General features: G+C 37.0%; 1 protein-coding gene across 1 annotated transcript; it reads right to left on the bottom strand.

Annotated features, from left to right (window-relative positions):
• Positions 1-1,894: 1,894 nt before the first annotated feature.
• Olfr1285 (olfactory receptor 1285) lies at positions 1,895-2,736 on the bottom strand. Its single transcript, NM_001370925.1, has one exon. The coding sequence runs from the start codon at positions 2,687-2,689 to the stop codon at positions 1,895-1,897; it is 795 nt and encodes a 264-aa protein (NP_001357854.1). The 5' UTR covers positions 2,690-2,736.
• Between the last annotated feature and the right edge of the window lie 18,616 nt (positions 2,737-21,352).

Genomic DNA, 21,352 nt, shown 5'->3' with positions numbered 1-21,352 from the left:
CAGGATTAACATTTTAAAAATGGTTATTTTGCCAAAAGCAATCTACAGATTCAATGCAATCCCCATTAAAATTTCAACTCAATTCTTCAACAAATTAGAAAGAGCAATCTGCAAATTCATCTGGAATAAATAAAAAAAAAAAACCTAGGATAGCAAAAACTCTTCTCAAGGATAAAAGAACCTCTTGTGGAATCACCATGCTTGACCTAAAGCTTTACTACAGAGCAATTGTGATAAAAACTGCATGGTACTGATAAAGCGACAGAGAAGTAGACCAGTGGAATAGAATTGAAGACCCAGAAATGAACCCACATCCCTATGGTCACTTGATCTTTGACAAGGGAGCTAAAACCATCCAGTGGAAAAAAGACAGCATTTTCAACAAATGGTGCTGGCACAACTGGTGGTTATCATGTAGAAGAATGAGAATTGTTCCATTCCAACTCCTTCTACTAAGGTCAAATATAAATGGATCAACAAGCTCCACATAAAACCAGAGACACTGAAACTTATAGAGGAGAAAGTGGGGAAAAGCCTCGAAGATATGGGCACAGGGGAAAAATTCCCGAAGAGAACAGCAATGGCTTGTGTTGTAAGATCGAGAATTGACAAATGGGACCTAATGAAACTGCAAAGCTTCTGTAAGGCAAAAGACACCTTCAACAAGACAAAAAGGCCACCAATAGATTGGGAAAGAATCTTTACCTATCCTAAATCAGATAGGGGACTAATATTCAATATATATAAAGAACTCAAGAAGGTGGATACCAGATATTCAAAATAACCCATTAAAAAATGGGGCTCAGAGCTAAACAAAAAATTCTCACCTGAGCAATATCGAATGACTGAGATACACCTGAAAAAAATGTTCAGCATCCTTAATCATCACGGAAATGCAAATCAAAACATCCCTGAGATTCCATCTCACACCTCATAAATATTAGGAGAGATATCCATAAATTATAACTTACATTTCTCTTTTGGAATAAACTACATTTCAGAATATTACAAAGATGTTTGCGTTTAATTTTATCCCACACATGGCATACATTATCAAATAGTAGATAACATGAATAATGGTAGATAAACATTATATGATCTTTAAAATATAATACCATACCAAATTAATACATATGCATATTATATTATAGTTTCAGGATCATATAATGTTTCCCTAATTGGCTTTTATAGTTCTGTTATTTCATCATATAAAGTAAGATTATGACCACACAAATGAATTGATGGTAATATATTCAAATCTTATGAATGCCCTTTTTTTTCAGTAAGAAGTAAAGAGAAATTCTAAATGTATATGAGTAGTAAAAACATAAAAACCATGTACAGATAAAACTACTAGCATTATGATTATATTTGTTATCATTTTGATTTCTAAGTGGATCCCGGATATCAAAGTTTTTCCATAATTTTCTGTAGCAAATTAGAATTAGGATTGGCACATAAAGATATATATGTTATAAAAATAATATTAAATAAGTTTTTCAATTAACATACTGTTAATAGTAATCTAGCAATTAATAATCTAGTGATTAATAATAACAGTGATTGTAGTATTATAGCGATATTGGTAATGTTCAGTAATTCTTGGTACTATCATATTTATATCATTTTTATTATCTTCTAACTTCATATGAAAAAACGTTTATTATGTTGAAGTATCATTCTTTATAATTGGTGAAACTATAAGTGTTAGTCTTTTAAATGTACTTTCATAACAATATTTTTCATAGCCATACATTAACAGTTAAGAATAGCTTGCAGAAATGAAATTATATGATTCAATTTCAAGTCAAGATGAGTCTAAATGGGTACAGAAAAACAAAATTTCTAATTTCATGAAAAGTATAAAAATCATTCTGAATTCACATGTGATTTGTCAGTTTTTTATAGCATTTTTAATATCTTTATTTCTCAGTGTATAGATTGCTGGATTCAGGAGAGGTGTGATGACTGTATAAAACACAGCAAGAAACTTGTCCACCCAAGTGATGTTTATTGGCCACAGATAGATAAAAATGATGGGCCCAAAGAACAGCAGAACCACTATGATATGGGACGTGCATGTGGATAGTGCTTTTAATGAGCCATCTTTAGAGTGATGTTGAACAGTTAATAGAATATAAGTATAAGATATCAGTAAGAGAGTGAAAGAATACGTTGCTAAAATGCCACTGTCAGCATTTATTAGGATTCCCAGAGTATCAGTATTCATGCAGGCTAATTTCATCACCAAAGGAATATTACAGAAAAAGCTGTCTATCACTCTAGGTCCACAGAAAGGTAGATCCAAAATCAAGAGCAACTGACTAATGGCATGCACAAATCCAACAATCCATGATATCACAACGAGCCAGATGCACTTCTGTCTGTCCATGCTGCCGCTGCAGTGGAGTGGCCTGCAGATGGCCACATACTGGTCATAGGCCATTGTTACAAGAAGCACCATCTCACTTCCTCCAAAGAAATGCACACAGAGGATCTGGCTCATGCAGCCCCCAAAGGAAATTGTTTTATTTTCTTTTAGGAGATCTATGGTCAGTTTGGGTGTATTTACTGAGGAAAGGTAGAAGTCAACAAATGATAGATTAGCTGACAGAAAGTACATGGGAGAATTGAAATGATGATCAGTGATGATCAATATCACTACAAAGAGGTTATCTACCAAAGTCATCAGATAGAGGACAGAAAATGGTAGTAAGAGGAAGATCTCAAGTTGCCTTGAGGTACACAGTCCCTGAAAAATAAACGCAGAAACCACAGTTTGATTAGAGTCCTCCGTGTGTGTGTGTGTGTGTGTGTGAGAGAGAGAGAGAGAGAGAGAGAGAGAGAGAGAGAGAGAGAGAGAGAGAGAGAGCCAGAGCAGAGATGGAGAGAGACAGCGAGACAGACAGAGACAGAGAGGAGAACCAAGAAGTTCTGCAAGAGAAACAATAGCTTTTTTAAATTTTTTTGCTAAGAGTCAAGGAAGCAGAAATAATGCAAATTGAAATCTTAGCAACTTATCCATCCCAAGTTTAAAGTATCTCTTTTTGTGTGTGTTTGTATATTATGTCTTAGCTCAGAAGGCTCCTTAATGTAGAATCATGGGTCAACATTCTCACACATCTGAAAGACAGTAAGTATAGATTCAAATTTAATATACAGTTTAAAATATTAGTGGAAAATATTATCCTTATATTTTTTAAGTCATAAATCTACACTGTCTACATGGAATAAGAGATATTTTACTTCCACAAACATCTGAGATATAGTTAGAGCCTCTTGACCATCATAATTCCAGAATGAAAATCTATTGGCATATATCAAACCTAAATTCAAAATTCCAGCTATAGATGTATTTTTTGGCTGCATATCAATACAAAGAATAAACTGATTTTTCTCTAATGTGTTGAGAATATTTGTTGGTCTAATAAATTGAGAACGCAGTTGCTGAAAATACATTTTCAGCATTTTCTTTTCTTGAACTTTGGACTTTTACATAGAAGTGTATCTTTGAATAACTTTAATTTCTAGGCCTGGGGGATGTAACTTTTTGTCTTGTACAAACTGGCTTTCAACATTTAATGGTTAGATTTCGTATACTAGCTTTAACACAAATTTCATGAAAGCTTCTTACGCTTTCAATCTTTTCTTTATTCAGTTTCTCCTTTCTTCCTTCATTTATTCTTCATCTTTATTCCTGTACTTTTTACTTATTACTTTTAGGATCAAAATTGGAAGATTAAAACATTAATCTATTAACAGGTATTGTATAGTTTCTCTTGGAAGTACTTTAAAAACATATTTTATTGACATTAATTTTTATTGATTTTTCTGTGCAAATCGCTTCAGTAAAGTAATAATGATGGAGTGGAATACAAACACGTACTTGTCTTTAAAGCCTCCAATATTACCTCCAGACTAGTAGATATCTGACCGGGATCTTGATTTTGAAAAGTCAAAGCAAATAAATGATATTTGCAAAAATGGGTACTTTACTCTTTAAAGATGAAATATATACAGAATGTTTATTGCTTGTGCGATTTCATTGTGTTCAAAATACAGTGTAAATTAACTCTTGAATGTCTGTGGCATTTTCATCATAGTTTTTATTGATTTTGTGAGTTATTAATGAATTATGAATATCCTAAATACATCGACTTTTATCTATCTGTAATCTTTATTAACTACTTTCCTAGTTTTTTGCCTGTATTTTGAGATAATACAGAAATCAATAATACAAAGATAATCAGATAACATTAGAATAAGTTTAGTGTCCTGTGAATAATACTGCTCTAAGCTGAGAGACTTAAGACTCGTAAGAGTACATTAAGAAATCATGAGATGTGAGCATGTAAAATTGCTTCAAGTGTCCAGTAGTCTCAAGGATTTGTTGTAAAGGAAAACTTGTACAATATCTTTGTGAAGCACAACTACCAATACATAACCCACCTTAAGGCCATCAAGAAGGTCAAAAAGAAATTGTGATACTAAAATAAATGAACAGACCTTAAATGAGTAGTTGCAATGAAATACAACAGGCATTTTATGATGTACTCACATTAAAGGAATCAGCTTGTCAACAGTTCCTTCATCTTGACTCAAGTTTCCTCTCATTCTTCCCTGAACCTGAAGCTATTTCATTGTCATTCCTGCTGTGACCAGTTTTGACAAGAGTGTTTTACTTTAGAGTGGCTTATATACCCTGACAATAGTTATGTATGCCTTGGAAAGTTTCCCATTCTCATATTAAACAGAACCAAGCAGTTGGAAAGGTGTTTGCTTTCATAGTCCTTGGGGGATCCCTAGCCTCCAACTTTTGAATTTCATTCAAGAACTCAATAATAAAGAAAATAAATTCCTTTTATACTTAAAATGTTTAATAATGCTTGCATTACTATTTTACATGATTTGAAAACATTCATGTTCTAAGATGAATCATACAGACTAGTGTGTTGCTATAGCAGATAAAGTCAGTAGCAGTCAAACCTGATGACCTGACCTACTTGTTATCACGTGGTGCAAGGAGAGACCACTTGATTCAAGTTCCCTCTGACCTTCATATATGTGCTATTTTAAGGGTGGGAGTAGACATGCCTACATAATGTGTATACACACACACACACACACACACACACACTGAAATATTTATTCATTTTTTGGGGGGAGGGAATACATCATTTTCATAGTTTTTATGGTAGTATAAAAAGGTAAAAGACATTTATGTTTTAAAGAAAGAGAATCTTTAGTTCTACAGTTCACATATACATTTGGACAATGATCTCAACATCTACACATGACAATAGCACCATTTTTTAATTCCTGGTTTTAAAAAATTATCTATTATTAATTAATTATTTATTTACTTAATTATCAGCGCATAGCTATGAATCATAAAAATAATTTTAATATAGTTTCTACAATTTGTAGTTTTTAAAATTCATTTTATGGAGAATATTAACCATGATCATCATTATGTTTTCATTTACACAAAAATAGTGAAATTGCATTTTACTATTTTACATAGACATGGAGAACACATTAAAAGCATCTAAAAGCTTAAACTTTTCACTATGTAACACTACTTTTTTAGTTATTCTCATTTTGTACAGTAATTATCCAGACTAACCACATAAATCTGAATTTTTATAAACCCTAACAAAATTTTTTTGCATGCAGGCTTCTACTGATGATCACATTGCTTTTAATTTCTGTTTATTCAAATTTTCAAAAGTCTGGGATGAGAGGGGTTGCTGTGTTTTGGATGTAAAGTTAATAAATAAACAAACAAATAAATAAATGGAAAGGAAGAAAAAACCTCTCTAATCCAAACTTCAGGAATCCAGTTCTGGTAAAATAAAGAAACCAATGATATAATGTCATGAAGAATGAAGCCATGATATAAAGAAAACCATGAAGGGCAAATATTTCCTTGGAATTGATGATACTTGAATAATAATGGTCTATAATAATAATATTTGAATTCTTAATCATCAGGGAGTAGCAGTACTTGAGAATTAGAAGAGGTAGTTTTGTTAGACAAAGTGCGTAACTGGAGGTTGGCTTTGAACTTTTAAAAGCTCAATCCAGGTCTACTTCTTGCTGCCTGAGTATCTATATGTAGAACTCTCAGCTACAGTACCATGTCTGCCTGCCTGCCTAACGAAAGCTCCTGAGGTCACGTTTGTCATGTGTCGGGGGTGTTCTTGCATGGTCCACCTTTTCCCCCTTAAAGAGAGTGAACGAAACTTCTGAAACTGTAAGAAAGCTTTAGTTAAATGCTTTCCTTCATAAGAGTTGCTATGGTTATGGTGTCTTTTCACAGCAATAGAATATTCACTAAGACCAATGTTGGCACCAGGGACGGGGATATTGCTGTGACAGGTCTGACCATGTTGTTTGTTAGAGGAATATGAAAGACTTTGTGACTTTGGACTAGAAAAGCAGTTGGATATTTTGAGTAGGGATTAATGATCCATGGTAGTAGGAACATAGAAGATAGTGATGACTTGACCGTGGAGGCCCAGCTCCAGAAGTTTCATGGTTGAAGAAGTAGCCTATAGACTGTTTTTGTGATACTTTGGTGAAGAATGTGGATAAAATTCTGCCCTTTTCAAAAATGTGCCTTAGGCTAAATTTAAGTGTTTTGCATCAATGGCATTGGCAAATGGATTTCAATATAGCTTAGTATTGACTCTGTCTTATTCTGAGCTATAATGAAAAGGAGATCAAGGAGAAAGCTGAGTTTGAAGAGAAAAAGTACACAAGGAAATACAATGGAGTTAAGACCAGTGCTCAAGGAGATTAAAAACCAAGTTAAGGAGAAGCCTGACACTAAAGGGAATAAAAATAAAAAAAATGGTGACCTGAGGAAAAGAACCCACACAGATAATCTCCCATTTTGTGCAAAAGAGTTAAAGAAAAGTTTAAGCAGTGAAGGAAACGATCAAAAAGAGGAACTTGATAAAAATGCATTTGAATGAGGGGCCAAGTTCTAGCCCTAGCACACAGCCAAACTTGGTAGCTTTGGCCACATGTTTTGGGTTGCAGAGTCAAGAATACAATAGGGAAATTGTGGGCTCTCCCTCCACAGCTAACGAAAGCTCCTGAGGTCACGTTTGTCATGTGTCGGGGGTGTTCTTGCATGAAACCAGAAAGGCTATTGTATGCAGGTGAGCCCTAGATTGCTTTGGAGACTCCACGATTTTGGAGAGTTGTGGACACTGCCAAGGAACGCTTCAGACTGGGTATGGAACCATTCTAAAAGAAAAAGAAGTATGTTTCATTTAACAAAGCTAAAAGGAATTGGAGATTTGAAAAGTTATGTCCTAGTCAGTGTCCTACTGATGTGATGATGAGCTCTGCATGTCTTATAAAAGAAAGCATTTAATTGGGGCTTGCTTGGAGTTTCAGAGGATTACTTCACCCTCATATTGGTTACGATCATGGTGGCATGCAGGCAGACATGTGCTGGAGAGTAGCTGAGAGTTCTACATAACTCCTGGATTGCCAGGAAGCAGAAAGAGAAGGGGCTTTGCATTGGTTTTGACATGGGCTTTAAAACCTCAAAGCCCTTCTTCACGAATATGCTTTCTTAAACAAGACCACATCTCATAATCCTTTCTAATAGTGCCACTTCCTAGTGATCAAGATTTTAAATCTATAAACCCATGGGAAAGATGAACTACTCATTCAAACCACACCAAGTCCTTTAACATGGAGATGATGAGTTTGGAGTTTGCCTGCTGGTTTTCAGTCTAGCTTTAGTCCAGTATTTCCTCTCTATCTGTCCTTTTCTCCCTCTTGGAATGGAGATGTATATTCTGTGCAGTTGGTGTTGAAAGTATGTGATCTATTTTTTTTTATTTTAATTTTATTGGGGGATTCCTTTAAGAGAATGTCATGAGTCTCAGAAGAGACTTTGAATTTTGGACTTTAAAGCAATGCTGAGATTGTGCTAGACTATGGAGACCTTTGAAGTTGGACTGAATGCATTTTACATTATGATAAGGCTAAAAGCCTTGAATAAGAATAGCTTTTATAGACTCATATATTTGAATACTTAGTCATTAGGGAGTGGCATTACTTGAGAAGGATTAGAAGGCATGATCTTGTTTAAGGAAGTGTGCAACTGAAGGAAGGATTTGCGATTTCAAAAGCCTATTTCAAGTTCAGAGTCTCTTTCTTCCGGTTATGCATGGATCTGTATGTAGATCTCTCAACTATTTCTCCAGTATCATGTGTGCCTGCATGCTGCTATGTTACCCACATTGATGAGAATGAAATAAGCCTCTGAAACTGCAAGCTATCTCCAATTAAATGCTTTCCTTTATAAGAGCTAGCATGATCAAGGTGTTTCTTCACAGCAATAGAACACTCATTAAGAGAAGCTGAATTTTCCATGCAAAGAATAAAACTAATCTATTGTGTTCTCCCAGCTTTACTCAATTGTCTGTAGTTATTTGTAAATAATTGAGGCCATATTTAAGAGCTACTTATGTTCATAGAGCTTAATAATTTGGTGACTAATGATCATCAAAGGGAGGAAGAAATTCATTATTGTGACCAACAAGTGGCCAAATAACTACTTATTTATCCCAAGTAACTTGTGATGATTAAAGAAAGCAGGTTTCAGAGAGAACTACCTTTTTAACTTTAAACTTATTAAATGTTGGTTCTTGTTGGAGCAAAATGGGACATTGTTAAATATTTGTAATGATTCTGTGTTGCTGATTTTCATGAAGTATTTTCTGGAACAGGTGTTTCCTTCTTCCCCTGTAGCCTCTCTTTGTGGAATTTCTTACAAATGAGCCATTATAAACTTTATCAGTATTTTCAACTCTGTCTGCCTCATTTTTTATGCTCTTGTGTCCCAGGTCTCAGAAATAGTTCTACAAAGACAAAAGTCCATGTCCCAGAATGTGTTTCTTTAAATATTTGTTTAAAAGTGAGCTCCCCTGAGGAAAAACTACTAGTCAGGCAGCCTGAATTCAATTTACCAGTGTCCAGAATGTGAAGCCTCCCTAAAGTACAGTTACAGGTGTAGACATTTCATTAATTTCTGTAGTGAAAAGTTCAGACTAACAGGTCTTCACGCAGGCAGTGAAACACATAGGCCCACTCTGCAGGCAGGAGTCCATGTTTTCATCTGAGAATAGAACAGGAAGCTAATAACCCCGAGCCAGAGGTCAGTAGATGGATCAACATCTGGAGTCACTATTTGATGTCTTGAAATTAAGGAAGATAATTCTGAAGCACATTTTTCCAGTGTAGTGTTTGGTGTTTCAGAGAAGAAGAAAGGTTGAATACAAGTCCTATGCTGAACAGATTTCATTGCTGATTCTTTACCACATTACAATGAACTTAGGAGATTCCCCCAAGATAGAATGGTTAGCCCTTCCAAACAGGCAATTGGGGGATTTTGAAAAGATCTAGCTCACATAATATAAAGTTAAATGTCGCCACTAGAGAGGGGTACCTGTAAAGAAAGAAAGCTACTTAAGTGAAGAAGACTTGCCCCCACTGTAGCTATAGCTACCATTCTCCACATGTCAGGATCCAGAGAAAGAACTGCACCAATTCTTCATCTTTTCCTTTTTAAGGAAAAAAAAACTAATATTGTCCCACATGCTTTTAGTACTTTTATTACTGAGTTTTTGTTCATTTATTTTTTCTAAATTAACTATAAGTACATTATGTCTTCACTTCCCTATCTTCCTTCTAACTCCTGTGATGTGTTCCTGCTCCAGTAGCTATTTATGTTAATGTATGTTACATGTTTTTCTTTATGTATGTTAAACTATCCCTGTATCTCTAAGATGAAACCTACTAGATCTTGTTGATCTGCATGGATTTCTTAGACAAACAAGAGCAAAGGCAAGAGTCTGCGTTATTTTAGACACATCTGAAGCCTCAATGAGCAACAGCCACATATTAGTATTTACAAATATTTTAAATATCTAGTGTGTTTAATTATTAAATTAAGTACAACAGTTTTAATAATTAGTCAATAAATGAAATGCCTGACAGTAGGGAGAGGGAACTTATAGAGCCCACCTCCAGAAGGAAGACAGGTTGCATGTTTCAATTCTTTCTGATGGCTCTCAGGGCTTCAGTCCTTTCCCCCTCCCAATACCAGATCATGTTCCACTCTCCCTATCTTGTACCCCTTCCTTTCCAAGTCCCTCCCTCCCTCCCTCCCTCCCTCCCTCCCTCCCTCCCTCCCTCCCTCCCTTCTTGTGATTCCTTTTTATTCCTTCCCAAGTGGGACTGAGGCATTGTCACTTGGGAACTTCAGCTTATTGACATTTTTTAGTTCCGTGGACTGTATCTTTTGTACTTTTCTGTTTTTTTTTCTAAATCCACTTATTAGTGAGTAAATACTATGCATGTCCTTTTGGGTCTGAGTTACCTCACTTAGGACAATATTGTCTAGTTCCATCCATTTGCCTTCAAAACTCAGGATGTCCTTGTTCTTAAGAGCTGAGTAGTATTCCATTGTGAAAATGAACCACATTTTCTGAATCCATTCTTCTGTTGTGGGACATCTGAAATGTTTTCATAAGGTCACTATGAACATAATGGAACATGTGCCCCTGTGGCCTGTTGGGGCATCTTTTGGGTATATTTGTAATAGTGGTATTGCTGGGTCTTCAAGTATATCTATTTCCAATTTTCTGATGAACCTCCAGATTGATTTCCAAAGTGGTTGTACCAGTTTTCAATCTCCACATCCTCACCAACATTTGCTTCCACCTGAGGTTTTGATCTGAGCCATTCTGATTAGTGTAAGGTGGGATCTCAGGGTCATTTTGATTTGCATTTCTCTGATCACTAAGGACTTTGAACATTTCTTTAGGTGCTTCTCAGCCATTTGAGATTCCTCTGTTGTGAATTCTCTGTTTAGTTCCATTCCCCATTTTTAAACAGGGTTGTTGGGTTTTTGGTGCTTAGCTTCTTGAGTTCTTTATACATTTTGAATAATAGCCCTCTATTGGATGTGGTGTTAGTGAAGAATTGTTCTCAATCTGTAGACTGCCGATTTTTCTTGTTAACTATGTCCTTTCCTTACAGAAGATTTCCTGTTTCATGAGGTCCACTTATGAATGAATTCTTGGTCATTCTTAGAGTGTGAGCCATTGGAGCTCTGTTTAGGAAATTTTGCCCTGCTCCAATGAGTTCAAGACTCTTTCCCACTTTCTCTTCTATTAGATTCGATGTATCTGGTTTAATGTGGAGGTCCTTGATCCACTTGGATTTGAGCTTTGAAAAATTTGGGTCTATTTTCATTTTTTAACACATACACAGCCAGTTAGACCAGCACTGTTTGTTGAAGATGACTACTTTTTTCCATTGTATATTTTTGGCTTCTTTCTCAAAGATCAAGTGTCTGTACATGTGTGGTTTTATTTCTGGGTCTTCAATACTATTCCACTGATTAACATGCCTGCAGCTTGTATTACTATTTCTTTGTAGTAGAGCTTGAGGACAAGGATGGTGATACCCCAGCAGTTCTTTTATTGTTAAGAATTGATTTTGCTATTTTCTAGTTTTTGCCTTTCTAGATGAATTTGAGAACTTCTCTTTCCATGCCTTTGAAAAATTGTGTTGGGATTTTTATGGGAATTGCATTGTATCTGTAGATTGCCTTTGGTAGGTTGGCCATGTCTACTATGTTAATTCTGCCAATTCATGAGCATGGGAGAGCTCTTCATTTTCTGAGATCTTCAATTTCTTTCTTAAGAAACTTAGTGTTATTGTGATGCATCTTTCACTTGTTTGGTTGGAGTCACCCAAGATATTTTATATTATTTGTAGATATTGTGAAGGGAATTGTTTCCCTAAATTCTTTCTCAGCCTGTTTATCATTTGTATAAAGGAAGGCTACTGATATATTTGAGTTAATTTTTTATCCCACCATTTTGCTGAAGTTGTTTATCAGTTGGAGAAGTTCTCTGGTAGAACTTTTGGGGTCACTTTTGTATACTATCATATCACCTGCAAACAGTGATACCTTTATTTCTTTTTTGTCAATTTGTATCCCCTTGATCCCTTTTTGTTGTCTTATTGTTCTACCTAGCACTTTGAGTTATTGAATAGATATGTTCAAAGTGGGCATCCTTTTCTTGTCCCCAATTTTAGTAGGATTGCTTTAAGTATCTCTCCATTTAATTTTATTGGCTGTTGGTTTGCAATAAATTCCTTTTATTATGTTTAGGTATGGGCCTTGAATTCCTGATCTCTCCAATATTTTTAACGAAGGTTTTTTTTTTTTTTTTAGTTTTTCAAATGCTTTTTTTTGCATCTAAGAAGATGATCATATGATTTTTTTCTTTGAGTTTGTATATATAGTAGATTAAGTTAATGAATTTTTCATTTTGAACCAACCTCATATCCCTGGGATGAAGCCAACTTGATCATGGTGAATGACAGCTTTGATGTGTTCTTGGATTCAGTTTTCAAGAATTTTATTGAGTATATTTGCATTGATATTAATAAGTGAGATTGGTCTGAAGTTCTCTTTTTTGGTTGGGTCCCTATCTGGTTTAGGTTTCAGAGTAATTGTGGCTTCATAGACTGAGTTAGGCAGTGTTCCTTCTGTTTCTATTTTATGGAATAGTTTGAGGAATATTAGTATTAGGTCTTCTTTGAAAGTCTGGTTCAATTCTGCACTAAATCTTTCTGACCCTGGACTTTTTTGGGGGGGGACATTTTTAATGACTTCTTTTATTTCCTTATGGGATTTGGGCCTATTTACACAGTTTATTTGCTCTTGATTTAACTTTGGTATGTGGTATCTGTCTAGAACACCATCCATTTCATCTAGATTTTCCAGTTTTGTTGAATATAGGCTTTTGTAGTAGGATCTGATATTATTTGAGTTTCCTCTATTTCTGTTATGTATCCTTTTTCATTTCTGATTTTGCAAATTTGAATACTGCCTCTGGGCCCTTTAGTTATTTTGGTTAGGGGTTTATCTATCTTGTTGATTCTCTAAAAGGTCCAGGTTTTTGTTTTGTTGATTCTTTGTATTATTCTCTTTGTTGTATTTGGTTGAGTCTGCCCTGAGTTTGACTATTTCCTGCATTCCACTCCTCTTGGGTGTGCTTCCTTCTTTTTTTCTAGAGCTCTCAAGTATGCTATTAAGTTGTTCATGTAAGATCTCTCCAATTTCTTCACAATTGCACTTAGTGCTATGAATTTTCCTCTTAGCATTGTTTTCATTGTGTCTCATAAGTTTGGGTTTGATGTGTCAGCATTTCCATTAAATTCCAGGAAGTCTTTAATATCTTTCTTTATTTCTTCCCTGACCAAGTTGTTCAGTTTCCACATGTGTGTGAGCTTTTTGTTGCTTTTGCTATTATTGAAGACCAGCCTTTATCTGTGGTGATCTGATAGGATGCATGGGATTATTTCAATCTTCTTTTATTGGTTGAGGGTTGTTTTCTGAAAAATTATTTGGTTGATTTTGGAGAAGGTACCATGATGTGCTGAGACCTTTTATTTTAGGATGAAATGTTCTGTACATATCTGTTAAATCCTTTTGTTTAATAGTCTCTATTTGTTTCACAGTGTTTTTGTTTAATTTCTGTTTCAATGACCTGGCAATTGGTGAGAGTGGAGTGTTGAAGTCTCCCACTATTATTGTATGGGGTTCAATGTGTGTTTTGAGATGTAGTAAAGTTTCTTTTATGAATGTGGCTGCCCTTGCATTTAGGACATAGATGTTCAGAACTGAGAATTTCTCTTGGTGGCTTTTCCATTTGATGAATATGAAGTTTCCTTCCTCATCACTCTTGATAATTTTTGGTTGGAAGTCTATTTTATTGGGTATTAGGATGGCAACTCCAAATTGTTTCTTGGGGCCATTTGTTTGGAAGACCCTTTCCATCTTTTTACTCTGAGATAGTGTCAGTCTTTATTATTGAAGTGTGTTTCTTATATGCAGCAAAATGTTTGATCTTATTTTCATATCCAATCTGTTAACTTATGTCTTTTTATAGGTGAGTTGAGTCCATTAATATTGAGAGATATGACAGACAAATGACTGTTTGTTCCTGTTATATATGTTTTTATAGGTGGCTTTAAGTGCTTGTAGTTCTCTCCTTTTGGCTTTGTTGTGAGATGCTTAATATCTTGTGTTTTCTTTGGTATAGGTACCTTCCTTGTGTTGGTGTTTTCCTTCTAGGATCCTCTGTATGGCTGGACTTGTAGATAGAAGCTGTTTGAATTTGCTTTTCTCTTGGTATATTTTGGTTTCTCCATTTATGTTGATTGAGAGTTTTGCTGGCTATAGGAACCTGGGCAAGCATTTGTGTTCTGCATGACCCTGAACAGGCTCTTCTAGCTTTTAGTGTCTCTGTTGAGAAGTCTGGTGTAATTCTGATAGGTCTACCTTTGTATGTTAATTGGCCGTTTTCCCTTGCAGCGTTTAATATTCTTTCTTTGTTCTGTGGGTTTAGTGTTTTGATTATTCTGTGATGAGATGATTCTCTTTTCTGGTCCCATTTATTTGGTCTTCTATAGGCTTCTTGTACCTTTATGGTCATCTCTTTCTTTACATTGGGGAGGTTTTCTTCTATGATATTGTTGAAGAAGTTTTCATGTTGTTTGAGTTGGGAATCTTTATTATTCTCTATTTCAATTATTCTTAGATTTTGTCTTTTCATATGTCCTCAATTACCTGGATGTTTTGGGCTAGGAGTGTTTTTATGTTTTGAATTTTCTTTGACAATTGTGCCAATCTCTTCTGCTGTATCTTCTACACCTGAGATTCGCTCTTCTATTTCTTGTTTTCTGTTGGTGATACTTACTTCTGTAATTCTTGACCTCTTTCTTAGGTTGTCCTTTTCCAGTTTTGCTTCCATTTTTGCTTTGTTCATTGTTTCTACTTCCACTTTTAGGACTTGGACCGCTTTATTGAATTCCTTCAACTGTTTATGTTTTCCTGTATTTTTTTTAATGGATTTATTTGTTTCCTCTTTAAGGGCTTCTACCTGTTTACCTATGTTTTCCTATATTTCTTTCAGTAAGTTATTTATGTTCTCATTAAAGGCCTCTATTATCTTCATGTAATAAGATTTTAGGTCAAGTTCCTGATTTTCCGGTGTGTTGGTGTATTCAGTACTTGCTGCAGTGAGAGAACTGATGATGCCCAAGTATATTAGCTTCTGCTGCTTATGGTCTTGTGCCTGCCTCTCGCCATCTGGTTATCCCTGATATTTGCTGATCTGGTTGACTAAGTCTGCCTTTTTTGTCCCTGGGTTGCTTCAGGTCTCCTGGTAGGCCTTTGGACCTGGCTGTAGCAAAACTCCTGTAGGCCCATCCAACTCGGAGATCTTCAGAGGGCAGAGAAGTTGCTTATCTGTTGCCCTGACTGCAGAAGATCTCCTGGGAGGACTTCAAACTGTTGGGTCTTCAGGGGAACAGTCAAACTGTTGTCCTGTATGAATATTTTCTCAAGGGGGTCCTATGTGGTTTCTGCTTCTCTGCAGCACAACTCCAGGGAGGCTTTCAGTTTGTTAGGTCAGTTGCCCTGCATGCCACAGAGCCCCCCCCCCCCCCCCGGAGGTCTTCAGACTGTGGTGTTGGTTGCTCAGTTGCCCTATATACAGAGGAACTCCTGGGATGCCTTCAAGCTGTGTGTCTTCAGGGAAGCAGACAAACCAGTGTCTGTTGCTCAGTTGCCTTCTGTGCATTAGATCTCCTGGGATGCCTTCTGGCTGTGGTGTCAGTTGCCCTGAGATGCCTTCAGGCTGTGGTGTCAGTTACACTATTGCATATCTGACCTTAATTTATCTTTGATAAGTAATATGTACCAAGAAAAAAAATATCCATTTTTTTTAGACTTTTAGATAGGTGAAATACAGATTTTTAAAGTACCTTATGATTCATTCTCAATAGTTCCCAGTGTCTGTTGTTATATCACCCTTTTTAAATCTAAGTTAGTTAATTTGGATCTTTTTTCTTTGCCTTTTAGTTATCTTAGAAAAAGTATTTCTTAATCTTATTGATTGTTGGAGTCCAGAAATCACCTCACAAATCACACAAACATCAATCTCAGTCAGACAGGGATAATTTATGGAGCATATGCACCAGGACTGAATGGTCGGGACCACAGTCCAGAATCAGGAACTGAATGATGACCCCAAGTTAAGGTGCTATAGTGCTTTAAAGCCAGGGACCTACAAATATCTGTGCCAAGTTATTCTACCCATCAGGATTTAGGCATATGGAGATTTCTTCAAGAACATGTCTTTCTGTATGCTTAACATAATCCCATTGATTGGGTTACTCAACTGTGGCAGGGAGCTTGCCTTGTGGAATATTCATGTCTTAACTTGCTAACCAGAGTGTTGGTTGCCCATGCCTCTTACTGTGACATAGGATGTCAGTTTCCAGAGAGGTCTTGGAATCCTTTTATGTGTGGGTTCTTACATAAAAGCACAGGTCTCTTATCTACCCTGTGTCTGGAGTCTTTGCATTTTAAATTGTAAATAACTGTAACTGTGGACTGGGAGCTACACTATTCTTTAAGACTGCCTAAGAAGAGGGAAACATTTAGGCTGATAGCAGATCCACAGCCTTTCTTCTGCAACTCCAAATCCAATCCCTCTGGTCTCATCTCCACTCTCCAGCTCTGTAACAAAAACTTACTGTGCTCTCCCTTTCCACTCTAACCTCATTCCCCAAGATATCACAAGATCTTCTCCCACAATGTTCCTTTTCCCAACTCACCCCATTATCTCAGCCTCCAACACCAGCAAACATAGCTACTGAGCAGGTCAGAGAAACAGGTAAGCTAACAGAAGAGGTCACCACTCCCTTCTTCCAAAATGCAGTCCTGTGCTACATGTGCAGCTAGAGCCATGGGTCCCTCCATTTGTACTCTTTGTTTGGTGGTTTAGCCCTTGGGAGCTCTGGGGGGCAGGGTCTGGTTGGTTGATAGGATTGACTTATCTGGCATCAGTGGGAGGGGAAGCCTTTGTTCCTATGGAGGCTGGATGCCTCAGTGTATGGGAATGTTAGTGTGCTGAGGTAGGAGTGGGTGGGTAGATGGGGAAGCACCCTCATAGAAGCAGCTGAGAAAAGTGAGACTAATACACACGCACACACAACCAACCAGACAACCAAACAACCAAACAAACAAACAGGAAAACAAAATGCAATCCTCCAGTATCACCTCTAGCTCTGCAATTGAACACCAGTTGCAACCTTCCTCCCCCAGACCAAATTTTCTGTGAATCTCACAGACCATCCCCTCCTAACCTCCCTCACCCTATTCCTTGCTTTATCCTAGTCCCCAAATAGGCTTCACTTGCTAAACCTCAGTCTACATCTATCAGAAAATCATGTATACTGACTGTAGATTTTCTTTTCCTCTTCTGTCCTGCCCCTTTCTTCCCCACTCCCCCCATACACACCTGGTTCATTCCATAATCTCAACCCCATATCTGCAGCAGAACACTTGTGGATGCCTTCCCTGCCCCCTGCCCCTTTGTCCTGCTTGCATATCATTGTTTTGTCCAAGCCTCCAATCCCAGCAGGCATTGGAGGATTCATACCACTCCTCCCCCAGTTTCATTCATAGTTCTTTAGCAGGAAACCTTCTGCAGTCTTCCTTTTCTCTTTAACCCCATTTCTAAGAATCTCAAAGATGTTTTCCTTCAACTGCACTTCCCCTAGCTTCTACTATCCCAGTCTCTAATACCAGCCAAGTGTATCCTAGGGAACACACCTGCTGAGCAGGCAAGGAACAAGGTTCAGAGAAAAGTTCCTACCAGGTATCACACAATTAGTACACTATCTTAAAATCCTGGAAGGAAGCAGAATCCAAGGAACAAAACACTCCTCCAACAGAGACAAAAATGGATATCATCTCTCAGACCTATAATCATCTCAATCCCAGATGCCTATATGTCAGTATAAAAAAAAAACACAATCATAACAGCGAGGACAATGTGTTTCTACTGTAAATATCCTGAAGATGGGAGTAAAATAGATGAAGACAACCTGAACTGAGTAAATTCTGGAAAGGGAAAATTTGGAAATTTGAGCAGGAACTACAAAAGAAATATTCACCAACTGAATACAGAAATGGAAGAAAACATTGTAGGCATCCAAGATGCAGTAGAAAACTGAGTATGTTAGTCAAAGAAAATGATAAATCTAAAAATCTCATAACATAAAACATCCAGGAAATCAGGGACACCATGAAAAGCCCAAATCTAAGAATAACAAAAAAAGGAAGAAAAAAAATCACAAAGGCCCAGAAAATATTTTTTAAAAAATCATAGAAGAAAATTATTTTAGTCTAAAGAAGGAGATGCTTATGAAGTCCCATAAAGCATACAGAACACCAAATATATGGGAACAGGAAAGTATATTATAATCAAAACACTAAACGTACAGATAAATAAATATATTAAAAACAAATAAATATGTTAAAAACAAATATATTAAAAGCTGCAAAGTGTAAAGAACTTGTAATAGACAACAACAAATGAAGAAAATAAAATATTTTATGATAAAACCAAATTTAATCAATCTACAAGTTCAGCCTTATAGAAGGCACTAGGGAGAAAATATGTAAACATGCAAAATTGTTTGTGTTTCTTCAGAAATTTGGCAATTGATCTAACTTAAGATATAGCTTTACCATTCTTGGGCATTTACAGAAAGGCTATATCTTCACCCTACCATTAGGATATTTGATTAATTATGTTAACTTCTGCCATATTCATACTAGCCAGAAAACCTAGTTGTCCCTCCTCAGTAGAAAAAATAAAGTATAAAGAAAATATGGTACATTTACACAGCAGACTATTACTCACTTGCTTTAAAAAAACGACACCAAGTGAATTGCAGGCAGATGGATGAACTAGGAAGAAAACCCAGATGCAGAAAGATGTAGTTTTTTTTGTTTTTTTGTTTTTTAATTTGGATATGAGCTATTAAATACATGATAACCAAGTTATAGCCTGTAGACATAGAGAGGATAGACATACAGGAAGGAACTGAAGGCACATTAATCTCCCTCTGAAGGGGGAATAGAACAGATTTTATGGCTGGAATGAGTCAGGGATGTGGCGAGGGATGAAACCTGGAAGATCAGACATGACATTTAGAAGAGCTGGGATTGAGGGAGGTAGTAAGGAGAGAGACAAAGTCTTATGGCATTTGAAGGGCAGTATGGAAAGTAACCATTCTTCTTGTGAGTGCCCAACTCGCCAGCAAAGCAGACGCCACAACAGGATCCTTCTGCAACACGTTTATTGGGAGAGCATTGACTGCGTAGGCAAAAAGACCCTGAGCCCAGAACTGGTGCTGCTTATATAGGCCTAGGAGAGGCATGTCTCACACCCAGATTGGATATGCATTCTCCCTCATTTGCATGTCTCACATCTGATTGGTTATACTCTCTCAGTACCTCACAGAGCCTCATTATCATGCCCAGGCCAGGCAGTGACTTGGTGAAAAACTTTACTGCATATGTACACATTGGTTGTTTACCCAAACTTATGCGTGGTGGCCAGCGGTAGCCAGCGCCACCTTGTAATAGCATATGTGGCTTCCCACATCTCCCCCGCCCCCTTTTTTTTTAATAAAATGAAGCTGGACTAGGCCTGTGCAATTATGTCCATCTGCCGTGGTTCCTGTTTTAGGTCGTGCCTCTAGTGTCACTGCCTTAACCGTCATAGGGTAACCCTATCACCACCGGGCCCCATGTCTTAGGTTGGTCTGTGCATGAGGAAAGTTGCCGGTCTCTGGATACCACGGTGCTGTGTGACAGTAACTGCTAAATGACCTAGGGCGAACTCTACAAAAGAGGCCAGCCAAGTTTTAAGGGAATGAATTAGCGGGGAATTCATGATCACCCTATTTTGTGCAATGAGGAAACCTCAGTGATGTGCAAGGGCTGATCAATGATTGCTGAGTCTCTCTCATCCCAGTGCAATGGATCTATAAATCCATGGGGTGCAAGAACAGAGAACTCAGATGCCGACTAATTCTTGAGCATAGATAACCAAACTTCAGGGGAGGCACCGTTTTCAATGGCTAAAAGTGCCTGAGTTATAATCACCTTGTCACGTTTTTGTTGGGTTCTGAATTTGCAAACCAATCAAAGCATGAACACCAGTCCACAGCATGTGGCAGCACCAAACAAAATCACTCCCACCCATTCCTTATAGTAAGAAAATGCAGAGGTAAGCCAAGAGGTAAAGTCTCCAAGGGTCACTGGTTCCACTCTGGTTCCATTAAGGTTCAGGATCTGTATCTGCAGCTTCATCTGCAACCTTTCCAGCTCCTGCGACCAGTTCCCCTTCAGATAATTTGATAAATCTGTACTTTTAATGAAAGAATTATTAATATACCTATTGGGAGTAATGCACACATGTGGAGTGGATGCCACACAACTCACTTGTATGACATCCATCATCTGTTCCATGTTATGTTGTAAAATATCCACTCTTTGATTCACTAACATTGACCCTGAGGCGATATGTGAATCTGCCCTTTGCAGGGTAAGCAATGCCTCAGACGTTTTTTCTGCTGACTTATGGTGTCAGCAGTATTAATTTGATCTGCCCAACTAGAGATAATCTTTTTCTTTAAAAATATACAGGGTGTAAAAGGTTTATCCACATTATGCACAAAGCATAGTGTATAATTTAAATGAAAGCTCATACTCTTATACACCTGTGGCTCTTGAGGAGTTTGTCATGCACAAGGCACATCCAAAAAACATCCCATTGCAAAAAACAAAGGCAAGGTAGAAGAATTGGAATGTACCAGTAAAGGTACTGGCCATGATCTTACTATGGCCTACAAAGGTATACTTATCCCTGTCTCAATCATCAGGAGTAACAGGATCATCTTGGGATTCATCTTGATCTTTCACTGTTCTTGTCAGTTGCGTCGGAACCCAAAGTGGATTTTCTTCATCCTGTGGAAAAACACAAATAGCTCCCCGGGATCTGATTAATATGAAATCTGGGCCATACCATTTATTATCAAGGACATTTTTCCATTTGACCATTTCATTGGGTGATTGAGGCCATTGTTCGTGCCTTTTGGCTGGTGATCTTCCAGCATCATCCAATTTTTTAAAAATTAAGAGTAAATATTGTAAGGGTTAGAGCAATCTTTGGCATCATAGCCTCTATCCTCCCCTTTTGTTTTTGCAAATATAGTTTCAAAGTATAATGGTCTCTTTCGATGATGCCTTGGCCCTGTGGATTATAGGGCAGTCCAGTAATATGTTTCACTTGCATTTGTTTGCAAAACTGGCTAAATTTAGAAGAAGTATATGCAGGATCATTATCTGTCTTTAGCACTAGGGGCTTGCCCCATG

The sequence above is a fragment of the Mus musculus genome, chromosome 2 (assembly GCF_000001635.26).
Source record: "Mus musculus strain C57BL/6J chromosome 2, GRCm38.p6 C57BL/6J".
NCBI lineage: Eukaryota > Metazoa > Chordata > Mammalia > Rodentia > Muridae > Mus > Mus musculus.
The sequence above is the reverse complement of the archived record's forward strand: the minus strand, read 5'-3'. Positions and strand labels throughout refer to the sequence as shown.

Coding starts and splice junctions, on each gene's coding strand:
- Olfr1285 (NM_001370925.1), bottom strand. CDS start 2,689: ATGACTTTGGTAGATAACCTCTTTGTAGTGATATTGATCATCACTGAT.